Source organism: Schistocerca serialis, chromosome 3 (assembly GCF_023864345.2).
Source record: "Schistocerca serialis cubense isolate TAMUIC-IGC-003099 chromosome 3, iqSchSeri2.2, whole genome shotgun sequence".
Taxonomy (NCBI): Eukaryota; Metazoa; Arthropoda; class Insecta; order Orthoptera; family Acrididae; genus Schistocerca; species Schistocerca serialis.
The window spans coordinates 143089204-143101721 of record NC_064640.1 but is presented as its reverse complement, the minus strand read 5'-3'; the positions used below and the strand labels follow the sequence as shown (position 1 = coordinate 143101721).

The 12518-nt window shown below is 48.8% G+C and overlaps 1 protein-coding gene across 1 annotated transcript in view; it reads right to left on the bottom strand.

The window, feature by feature from the left end:
• The window catches only part of LOC126470723 (uncharacterized), a 128804-nt gene extending 117519 nt beyond the window's left edge, over positions 1 to 11285 (bottom strand). The window contains exon 1 of the mRNA XM_050098726.1: positions 11164 to 11285. Coding sequence (XP_049954683.1) covers positions 11164 to 11280 — 117 coding nt within the window. The 5' untranslated portion in view covers positions 11281 to 11285. The remainder of the gene's footprint in view (positions 1 to 11163) is intronic.
• Between the last annotated feature and the right edge of the window lie 1233 nt (positions 11286 to 12518).

Genomic DNA, 12518 nt, shown 5'->3' with positions numbered 1-12518 from the left:
AATAGCAGGGGGCAGGACACCGCCAGCTTCTCGTAGCACAATAAATGACTTTCCAACCAATTTATCATCCAGATTAACAGTCGTCATTATTGTATAAGAATGTGTTAAGACATTGATGTTAGTTGATCTTGATACAACTCTCTTGGTATCTTTAAAAATGTTCAAATGTGTGTGAATTCCTAAGGGACCAAACTGCTGAGGTCATCGGTCGCTAGACTTACACACTACTTAAACTAACTTATGCTAAGAACAACACACACACACACACCCATGCCCGAGGGAGGACTCGAACCTCCGGCGGGAGGGGCCGCGCAATCAGTGACATGGCGCCTCTAACCGCGCGGCCACTCCGCGTGGCGTTGGTATCTTTAATTTCCGGGTTTTCTTTCATTCGCATTTCCTCTTGAAATGCCGATTGGTTGGAGCTGAAAACAAATTCCTTACTGAACGATGGGATAAGTTTGTTTATCTCATCTACAAATTTTCGTGTCGATTCTGCAGTGTGCTGTGAATAGTCAAGTCGAAGTTTTGTTTGAAATTTCGTTATCTTACGTCTTCCAATCCTGTACCACTGTTTGAAGTTATGCAACCATCCATTGCTTCAGTTGGAATCACTGTAGTCTAGTCAAGCGTAATTTTATGTACATAATTTTTTTTTTACTGTACTGGGGATGATCTTCGATCCGAAAGTCAGTCGGCTCGCAGCCGTGCTAGCGTGGAGCTGCTCCGCGCGCCGTGTGACGCTCCGCTCTTGGCGGTGTTTACTTCCGCGTCGCGGTGTTTGTGTCTATCGAATCCAGTACTAACGTACACCATGGCGCACTCGCACCGCCGTGCAACGATCAAAGTAACGTTTCAGGCCGAACATCCACGACCCAGAGCTTTCTAAGTCGAACAGTTCATACGTGAGGATCTACGTTTGAACCCCCAGGACGTAATCGGCATACATTTTTCCATCACTGAAAGTGTTGTCTACATCAAGATGTCGACGGAGGATATTTGCAATGACATAATTCACCGTCATGCCACCGGACTGAAATTTAAACACTCTGATGGACATATGGGTGCTGTGACAGTCGCCCATGCTGGATTCGGTCTCCGGACATTGCGGGTGTTTGAACTCCCGTTCGAGGTGCCTCAGGATGTGGTCATTGCCGCTTTCCAACCATATGGCACCGTCTTGGGTCACGTCGCGGAGAAGTGGCAAACATTTACGACCTACCCAGTATTAAATGGCGTCAGGCAAATAAAAATTGAGCTGACGAAACATGTCCCATCGTACCTGCTGATTGGCGGTGTGAGGGCCATCGTCATGTATGATGGACAGCCACGAACGTGCGCAGGATGTGGCCAGGAGGGACATGTACGTTCCGAATGCTTACTCCGCCGTTTAATACAGACGCCGTTACGTGAAGAGACCCAGGCTTCGACGGTCACGTCCTTACCCATCACCTACGCCAAGGTTGCACAGGACCCCGTCGTACCAATCTCGATTGCGCCAGCAGTATCGTCAACGCCACCCGCCGCAGCACAACGCGCCGAGGACACAAGCACGGCGTCACCTCCAGTGCTCGCTTCAAGACCGTCCGGTTTGCAGACCGAAACCGATGTTCCTGTTGGAACCATGGACGTCGACCTCGGTGTCGTGCCGACGTCTGCCTTTGTCCAGACGGGTTCGGCGTCAGTCGACGGGCGACCACATTCTGATTCAGAAGGCCACATCAGAAAACAGCGGTCGCCTCGCAAACACAGGAAACGACGACGAACGCCTTCCGATGACGCCCTTTCTCAGACGGCCCCACGAGATGTCGACCTGATGTCTGACGGTGATCTCCCACATTGCGTCCAGTCACGCGATGTGGCAGCAACAGGAGCCCCTCCTGTGACGCCTACTCTCCCAGCCAGGGACGTGTCCTCGCCGTTGTCAACGAATGATGACGGCGGTCCCCCTGCCACTCATGTTGCGGAATCCACAACACCCGTTCCGGAAGTACGTGACCGTCACATGTCCACGTCGTCAGATTCCTGGGCCGATGACGTTGAAGAAGAAGCGGAACAGACTGCCAGCGTGTCTGCACAGGAGTCCACCTCGGCGACACTGGGGCTGGCGCCCCGCCAGTAATTATCACCACTGCGGGACCACCGGCGGGTCTCCACCTGCTGGCTACTTCTACCGCACGTTCTGCAAATACTGAGGATGGCCGCACACAGCAATATCGTATCGCCACGATGAATCTTGCCACCATTCGTGCCCCCCATAAAATGGCCATGTTCAGGGACACTATTTACTCTGCGGATGTGGATATAGCACTCTTACAAGAGGTGTTTGTGGCTGACTTCCTAGTTCCCACCGGATACAACGCCCATGTTTCCCCCGCATCCGATACCGGTAGCGGCGTCGCCATCCTGCTACGCGACGGACTCCCTGCAGAGGACGTCATCTACCTCCCCACCACGCGAGGTATGGCCCTCACACTGTTCGGCGTGCGTATTATTAATATCTACGCTCCGTCCGGCACTGGCCGCCGTCATGACCGACAAACTTTTTTTGCCGAAAGCGTCGCACCCCTCTTCACCGGTCCGCAGGACGATTTGGTACTCGGTGGGGATTTTAACTCGACACAAGAGCCCGCGGACCAACTCCCGCGACATTCCCCTTGTGCATCTCTCTCAGTGGTCATCGACCGTCTCCGACTTGTTGACACATGGAAGAAGCTCCACGGAATTCAACCGGGCTATACATTCTACACCTCTCACTCGTCAAGCCGCATAGATCGCATCTACGTTACCCGCTCCCTTGCTGATGGCACACGTCATGCGGAAGTCTGGCCCTTGGCCTTTTCAGACCATGATGCATACCTCTGTGACGTCACTCTCGCCCGACAGCAAGTGTGGCATAGTCGTGGTCTGTGGAAACTCAATGTCGCTCACCTGACCTCCTCAGACTGTCGCCGTATGGTCGAAGAAGCGTGGGCACGCTGCCACCATCGTCGAGAAGCCTATGACTCCACCTTATCATGGTGGCTCTCCTGTGCAAAGCCGACCCTCAGGAAGACTCTGATGAGTTTTGGGAAGGAATTAAAGGCGTGGCAAACTAATACCCTGCACTTCTACTACACCATTCTACGTGACTGTGCGACGATGCCTTTCTCGCCAGCCCGGCAGTCGCTGGTCCATCGCACGAAGGCGCAGATCTCCTTGATCATGCGGCGTAACTTGGAAGGCACTGTAGTCCGTTCTCGAGCTTCTAATCGAATCCCTCAAGAACGTCCGTCGATGTACCACCTCCTCCAGGAAAGACAACGACGACGACGAGCTCTGATCCAAGTCCTCACTGATGTGGAAGGGCGCCAGCACGACATCCAACAAAGCATCGGTCGTGCTCTCCATGCTCATTTTGCCGGGCTATACGCAGCCGTACCGCATTCTGCAGCACTGATCACAGAAGTCGCTCAGCTCACTACGAACACTCTTCCGGAGGATGCAGTGCATGACCTCCAAGACGACGTAACCACAGATGAAGTGGTAGATGCTATCAAGGCGGGTTCCGATAACAGGTCTCCTGGACCTGACGGTATACCCATCGAATTTTATAAAAGTTTTCGGTATTTGTTGGCTTCCACGTGAACGGCAATCGCACAAGAGCTGATGTCACCGAGGACAGTGGTCCCGAGCGCCTTTCTAGAAGGAATTATTATCCCCGTACATAAACCGCGCGGGTTATCGAGGGCCCAGGACTATCGACCAGTTACTTTGCTCAACAGCGACATGAAAATATTCACACGGCTACTGGCATCACGACTCAAGAAGGTCGCACGTTACGTTACATCCTGCGACCAGACTTCCCTAGGAGGCGACAACAACATCCGTACGGCCCTTTGCCGTTACAGAGACATGATAGCATTAGCGCATCATCAGCGTCTCCCTGGCGCCTTGGCTTCACTGGACTTTAGCCAGGCTTTCGACCGTGTTGACCACTTCTATTTACGGACAGTTCTTCAGCATATGGGTTTTCCTGGCGGTATTGTAACAGTGGTTATGCGCCTGTTGAGTAGTGCAACCTCTAAAATCATGTACAATGGTCGTCTTACACCGTCCCTGGTCATCGCACGATCTGTACGGCAAGGATGCCCTCTTTCCACGATTTTGTATGCTTTCGCCTTGGAACCCCTGCTGCAGGGCATGCGCCAACGTTTGGAAGGCATGGCTGTGCAAGGCCACCGTTTTTGTTGTACAGCCTACGCAGACGACATAGTACTATATCTGCGCTGTGAAGATGAAGTACGAGCAGCACTGACATGGGTGGCGACTTACGGCGAAGCGTCGGGGAGCTGCCTCAACGTGTCAAAATCCAAGGTCCTGCTCATTGGTGAGGGCTTGCAGGAGAGATGCGCTGCCCCCCTTAGTGTCGCCGCCACCATACGGTGTCTTGGACTTGATTTCACAGCAGACCTGCGCCGCTCAGCGGCTATCAATGGTAGACGCTTGCTACAGACAATCAGAGCAAATCTCGCAGATCACCGGTTACGAGCTCTCGACGTTATCCAACGCGCGCAATACGTGAACATGTATCATGCTTCCCGTATACCAAACGTGGCTCAAGTACTACCAGTCCCAAATCTCCTGGCGCGACGACTGTTGATAGCTTTCGGCTCCTTCGTCAGCTCGGGGATGTTATTCAAGGTGCAGTATGAATCCCTTGCACTGCCACGAGATCGTGGCGGGGTGGGACTCATCCACGTGCCGACTCGTGTCAAGGCACTATACGTCAGCTCCCAACTCAAACTTTGGCATCGTTGCCCGCAGAGCCTTACTAGCCTCCTGCTTCACAACTTTGCACCGGCCTCCTTGTCCGCCCCAGTACTGATATCGACCATTCCAACCCCCTTTTATTACATCCAACGATTTTTCCTGGAGTTCAGTTATATCTACCGGTCCCTACCACTTACACGTTTGTACCTCACGAAAACAGTCTCCGAATTGTTACAACAGTGCCGCCCGTCCAACCCCATCGAACGTAAGTATCCACAGTACGACACATATGGAAGGCGATCCATGCGCGTTTTCTCGAATCAGGCGTTCAATCAGCGTGGTACATTACCGTGAATGGCAAACAAGTTAACCGAGATCGTCTGCACCGCATCCATCTCGCCGATTCATCCCTCTGCACCCACTGTGGCGTGGATGACACGGATGTCCACCGGTTCCACTGTGGCACAGCGCTAGACGTCTGGACACTTGCGCGGCGAATTTTGGCGTTTCTTACTCGCCAGACACCGGCTCAGATCGACGTCCACATGCTTTTGTACCCCGATAAGACTTTCTACCCCTCCGCCAAAACTAACTCTGTGAATTGGATCTGTGGCCACACGATCCGCTATCTTTTTACTTCAGGCGACAAGTCTACGCTAGGATATTGGACTTATCTCAACGAACGACACTGCGTCCTGATACGCAACCCACGCTATAAACAATATTTTTCTAATTTCTTACGGAGCACTGTCGATGTCCCACCTAGTAGCTGGAACGTCCAAGCCCTGAGAAGCTGAAAACTGTATAAAACGAACCGAACTGAATAGATCTGCTACCCAGAACTCACGCCTACGCCATGAGAAGACACGTTTGGACGAGCTGGCATCCTGTAGGCGGATACACTTCAGGAGCTCCTGTAAGAACTGGACTTTAACTACAAGTCGCATGACGACTTAAAAAGCTTTTCCTTATTTCTTCCTCATAGTTTGTTCTTAAAGGAAAAAGAAATTTGATTTTGACTTTGAGAAACTTTTTTTTGTTCCAAAGGATTGCTTCTTCGCCAACAAGACGAAGGAGACTCATTTTTGTTTACTGGAAGGAGAAACCAGTATAATCGGAGTCTTTGTTTTCTTTCGAAAAAAATAAAAACTTTTCCTTATTTATTCCTCACAATTTGTTCTTAAAGGAAAAAGAAATTTGAGTTTGGCTTTGAAAAAAAAATAAAAAAAATAAAAAAAAAGATGTTTAGGTCTCGGAGTCTTATGGCAGAGGTCTCGGGTTCGATTCCGCCTCTGGCACTTTTTTTTCATTTTCTTTTGTTATTTCACAAAAAAAACAAAAGAGGGCTAGCTTCCCTCTGTAAATTAAAAAAAAAAATAATAAAAAAAACGAAAAAAAGGCTGTGTGTTCAAACCTTCGTCGATGGTTAATATTTTCTTTATTTAAAAACAATATCGAAGTGTCTTACTTCATGAATTTTATTCGTTTGAATGTAATTTATGTAATTCCTAGTGGCAACTAAAATAGACCATACAGAAAGTATACGCTATGGACTTTTACCTCAGCAAATAAAAAATAAAAAAAAAAAGAAAAGACAGGGTAGCCGAGAGCGCTAACGCGCTGCTTCCTGGACTCGGGTAGGCGCACCGGCCCCGGATCGAATCTGCCCGGCGGATTAACGACGGGGGCAGGTGTGCCGGCAAGCCTGGATGTGGTTTTTAGGCGTTTTTCCACATCCCGCTAGGTAACTACCGGGCTGGTCCCCATGTTCCGCCTCAGTTACACGGCTCGCAGACATCTGAGCACTTTCGCACTATTCCATGGATTACACTCGACGCAGACAGTTGGGGTGCACTAATTCCATCCCGGCGGGTACGGGATTGCGGCTGGAAGGGCATCCGGCCAACCCTTAAACATTAACATGCCAAATCCGAGTAACGATGGCTGTGACTGCGGGACAAGGCTCAAGCGATAGAAATACTGGGGATGATCTTTCATGTACGCAATTACGTTTAGCGCCCACATCTTGGACAACTATGGTTCTTTACTACGTTTCAGTGCAGACGTGATTTGTGACTCTTTTACTAGCAAGGATGATGAACTGCATGGCTCGACATCTGTTTCAGTATCACTTTTATTTGTTAAACACGTAACGTCATCATTGAACTTCTCATGTACATAGACCGCACAATCGAGCGTATACGACAGCACACATTCCACAGACTCATCTTGCAGAAACGCTAATATTTCATCTGCCACTTTGTTCTCACTCTGCAAAATTCCTTGGGGTCCTTTCTGACGAATTGTGAACTTCGGAAACTGTTGTTGTAGATATAATGCAGTATTTGCTTTGTTTATCATTGTCATTGCTTAGCTTTGTATAAACACCGCTAGCAGTGTACCACTACTGTGTTTTACTAGTCGACTGAGCAGTTCAACTGCGATCCATACCCACATGCTGTGCTCACCATTGGATACCTCCAGGCCCGACACTAGTTGACATTAGCAGCCAATATTCTGGCTGCATGGTAGACAATATGTGGGGCGTCGAATGCCAAACGCCGTACATCATTGCCTTTTTGCGACCTCGCACTCAAGAAGTTTCTTCTGGGTACCATGTGGAGTGGTAGAACAAAGCGACTTAGTCTTTCTGAACTGTTAGGACACTTAATTGACCATAAATGTTTCAACTTTATCCATGGCGAATATTTGTGGCTCACAGCATTAATTCAGTTTCATCGGTTTGCTGATTTACAGCAGGTTTTGTGCCAGTGCTTTCGTTTCGGTAACCCATCACGTTGTCTGTATTAGTAACTGAGCATTCTATTCTTCCAGTTGATATTAAATGTTTGCGCCTTCAGCGCTTGTTTACCAGACGTGTGGATTAGTTGTAGGAGTACTTTTCTTTGAAAAGATGAGTTTTCTTTTGTCCACATGTCTACCAGATGTAACCACTAGTCTCTCACACAGCGCACATGTTCTTGTATCATTAACTAACGTATGAACCAATACACAGTACGCGGCTTTGCCAGTCGAATGAATACCTACATGCAGTGGCAATTTCCTCCCATTTCATTCAAAATCAATTAAAAATATTTATTTGATTTCATGTCTGTCCGTGCCGGCCGGTGTGGCCGTGCGGTTAAAGGCGCTTCAGTCTGGAACCGCGTGACCGCTACGGTCGCAGGTTCGAATCCTGCCTCGGGCATGGATGTGTGTGATGTCCTTAGGTTAGTTAGGTTTAATTAGTTCTAAGTTGTAGGCGACTGATGACCTCAGAAGTTAAGTCGCATAGTGCTCAGAGCCATTTGAACCATGCCTGTCCGTGGTTGAGGATCACCCTTTCTGCTGAACCTATATTAGTCACATAGATATCTTTCCTGTGGTACAGAGAGCACCAACAGATGTGTTAATGATATCTTTTGTGTATCCACTCCACGCACTGAGGCTCGCATTTCCCAACCTTTCTCATTCCATCGGATATTAAAAGCAGTCGTAAACGAGTGGACAGTTTTATGTGCATCAGTTTCTCTCTGTTACTGAACCTCTACGTCATTTATATCATAAGTGGGGACCATTAGGTTGATTATCTTTATCTGTAGTGCTGCGTTAATAAATCCGAAAATGGTTCAAATGGCTCTGAGCACTATGGGACTTAACTTCTATGGTCATCAATCCTCTAGAACTTAGAACTACTTAAACCTAACTAGCCTAAGGACATCACACACATCCATGTCCGAGGCAGGATTCGAACCTGCGACCGTAGCGGTCGCGCGGTTCCAGGCTGTAGCGCCTAGAACCACCCCGGCTGGCCAATAAATCCGAAACACAGTCTTTTATATTACAGTGCAATCCCAAATCCTTATCTAAATTTCATGATTTTTAATAATTGCTTTATCAGTTGCATTTTATAAATATTTCACCCAGAAAATCCAGCCAGCATTAACTACCAAATAAGGAGGAGGGGGATAGTAGTGTTTAACGTCCCGTGAACAGCGAGGTCAGTAGAGACGGAACACAAGCTCGGATTAGGGAAGGGTGGGGAAGGAAATCGGCCGTGCCCTTTCACAGGAACCATCCCGACATTTGCCTGAAACGATTTAGGGAAATTACGGAAAACCTAAATCAGGATGGCCGGAGACGGGTTTGAAGAGTAGTCCATCCAATGCGAGTCCAGTGTGCTAACCACTGCACCACCTCGCTCAGTACCAAATAACTAAGTACCTTTCATGTCCGTACAACTATTGACTATGTCACAACTCTAAATGACGTGTGTAATGTAATTTGTTAGTTCCAGTACCAGATACATCATAAGCTTCTGACTACATCATACGTATCTGCGGAATATCGATAATTTGTTTTCTCTAAGAACAGTCAGGAATGGAGGCCTTCCACATGATTACGATAGTACAGTCATCGAAACATGTCGAGGATAAAATAATAACTTGCCGTTCATGCAGTTACAGGAACATTATCATTCAAACTTCATACTGTCCTTTTTCGTGTAGTGGACCGATGGCCCAATGAGACATATAATCAGCAATGCATGGAGGGTGAAATCCAGACAGAGGAGGTTCTGCAACATTTTGGTACATGAAATTTCGGTCGTCCAGAGAACGTTGCAGACGGCCGAAGCGGTTAAGGCCACCGCTCACGAGAGGCGGTAAATCTGGCTTCGAGTCTCAGTCCAGCACAAATTTTCAACTTTCGCCATTGCATTTCCACAACGCCCTGTGGGGCTGGAAGTCACTAGTTTCCCATCTACACCTGCCCTTCCCTTCCCTTCCCGTTCCTCTATTTCATATACCATGTTTTGGGCCTACCCAGCCGGCTGCTGTGGCCGAGTGGTTCTAGGCGCTTCCGTCCGGAACCGCGCTGCTTCTACGGTCGCAGGCTCGAATCCTGCCTCGGGCATGGATGTGTGTGATGTCCTTAGGTTAGTTAGTTCTAGGTCTAGGGGATTGATGACCTCGGATGTTAATTCCCATAGTGCTTCGAGCCATTTGAACCATTTTTTGGGCCTACCCATTCAGGTTACAATGAAAATGAACCAGGGTGTTTATTTTAACATTCTTGGTGACCGAACATTCTCCCACATCTTCGTAACGAGTATGTTGCGGATACTCTTGTCTTCTAAGACGACAACAGTCGTGTTAATAGGACTGCAAGAATACGTTGCTAGTGTAACGAACATCCAGGTCTCTGTCACCTCGACTGGCCATTTAAATCACCAGTTTTCATCTGAGAAAACTCCGCCCCGATAGCTGAATGGTCAGTGTGACTGACTGCCGTCCTAAGAGGCCCGGGTTCGATTCCCGGCTGGGTCGGGGATTTTCTCCACTCAGGGACTGGGTGTTGTGTTGTCTTCATCATCATTTCATCCCCATCCGGGGCGCAGGTCACCCAATGTGGCGTCGAATGTAATAAGACCTGCAGCAAGGTGACCGGACCTGCCCCGTAAGGGGCCTCTGGGCCTATAACGCCAAACGCTCATTTCCATTTCCATATGAGATAGTCTAGATAGTCTGGGACTATCTGGACCAGCGGGTGGAAAGTAGGAGAGAACTTCCCGCAATTTGGTAGCTCTGCCGGACGCAATCATCAGTGTGTGGCTTTAGCTGGACATGGCACACGTAAAGAAGCTCCGAGCTGAGGACACCATTATTGCTAGAGGGGTTGGTTGGTTGGGTTAAGGATTAAAGTGACCAAACTATAAAGGTCATCGGTCCCTTGTTTCATAAAAACACAGAGTACATTGAAACTATCCGCTAGTCAGGCGAAGCACTAAAATAAAAATTCCGGGGGAAGAAAAAGCCTCAAGGTCAATGGTGAGGCAACACGGAAAACGGAGCACAGCAACAAAAACGACACAGAGAAGAAAGGCAGAAGGAATTAAAACTGTACAGCAGAGGACTGTGGCTGGCTGATCACGAAAATAATAGGATGAGCCAGCCACCCTGCAACACGTTAAAAACCTCCAGCCTAAAAGATTAGGGTGGAGTCGAAGTACAACAAAAAACTAAGTAAAATATACAGCACAAAAGAGGGTGACGCAAGAAAATTAGAGGGACCTATAAAAGCCACTTGCTCGAATAAAACTTAAAACACGATCTGCCATAGAGACATTGTCACCTAAAAGAGATGATAAATCACCCAGGAGATTAAAAGTTCGCCTGAGGGCGGTTAAAAGAGGACATTCCAACAATATATGGGCCACCGTCATGTTTGCACCACAGCGACAATAAGGGGGGTCCTCTCGACGCAGCAGATGACCATGCGTCAGCCGCTAGAGGGGTGTTACACGGTATTAACGAGATGTCTTCTGGGCGACAAATTTTTTGTTCGGTGTGCTTATGTGACATAGGGATACGTTAAGAACGTATAAGCAGAATGAGAGAAAAAGCGCCGTACCTGTATGCAGCTGATGGTGTCGAGCAGCGGATTGTGGCGGCGCGCGGGCGGGCGGCGGTAGCGCTTGCACGGGTGGTAGACGATGGTGAGGTCGTCCTTGGCACCCTGCGGCACCATCGCCGCGTCCGCGTCCACGCTGAACTCGATGGCCGCCGTCGCCGACGCCGACGTCGACGCAGACGTAGACGCCGCCGGCGCCGCAGGGCCCGACATGGCGCCCAGTTCCAAAGCACTACCACCGATCACGGCTCGCCTGTAGGCCAACAGAACACATCCACATGTATGACTGACCAGCAACTGGCATTAAACAGAAAAATGGAAAAATGGGTTAAGTAGTATTACTCTTCAAACAGAGTGGTAAGGCAAACTTGGAGAACTACCATACAGTTCATTTGTTATCTCGTTTTTGCAAACTCCTGACTAAAATTATAACAAACCGCTTCACAAGAGAGCTGGATTTGTATCAACCCGTTAAGAGAGCGATATTTCAAAAAATGGTTCAAATGGCTCTGAGCGCTATGGGACTTAACATCTGAGGTCATCAGTCCCCTAGAACTGAGAGCTACTTAAACCTAACTAACCTAAGGACATCACACACATCCATGCCCGAGGCAGGATTCGAACCTGCGACCGTAGCGGTCGCGCGGTCACAGACTGAAGCACCTAGAACCGCTCGGCCACACCGGCCGGCGAACGATATTTTGCAAAAGGTTTTTCGGCTATGGATCATATCCAGACTATTCGTCTTCTTCTTGAGAAAGCAACCAAGTACATAATGAGCTTTCATCTCGCCTGTATAGAGTACAGACAATCTTTCGACTCCGTGGAGATTTTGGCAGTCATAACTGTCCTTGGAAATGCCGGGATAAACTCAAGGTGTTGTGGACTGGCAAGACAGCCAATCCACTATGACAGGAAGCCGAAAGGCACGCGTTTAAACTCACGCAGGCTGGCGTGAGGTCTGGAACAGGACACGGAAATGAGACTAGTAAAAAGCGTACGTAGCTTCTGGAATACTTAACTTTAATCCATAATTGGTGAACATCGCTCTTGACGGTACATGTTTTACAGCATCAATAGTAACTGGTAATGGCGCCTTGCTAGGCCGAAGCAAATGAAGTAGCTGAAGGCTAAGCTAACTATCGTCTCGGCAAATGAGAGCGTAATTTGTCAGTGAACCATCGCTAGCAAAGTCGGCTGTCCAACTGGGGCGAGTGCTAGGAAGTCTCTCTAGACCTGCCGTGTGGCGGCGCTCGGTCTGCAATCACTGATAGTGGCGACACGCGGGTCCGACGTATACTAACGGACCGCGGCCGATTTAAAGGCTACCACCTAGCAAGTGTGGTGTCTGGCGG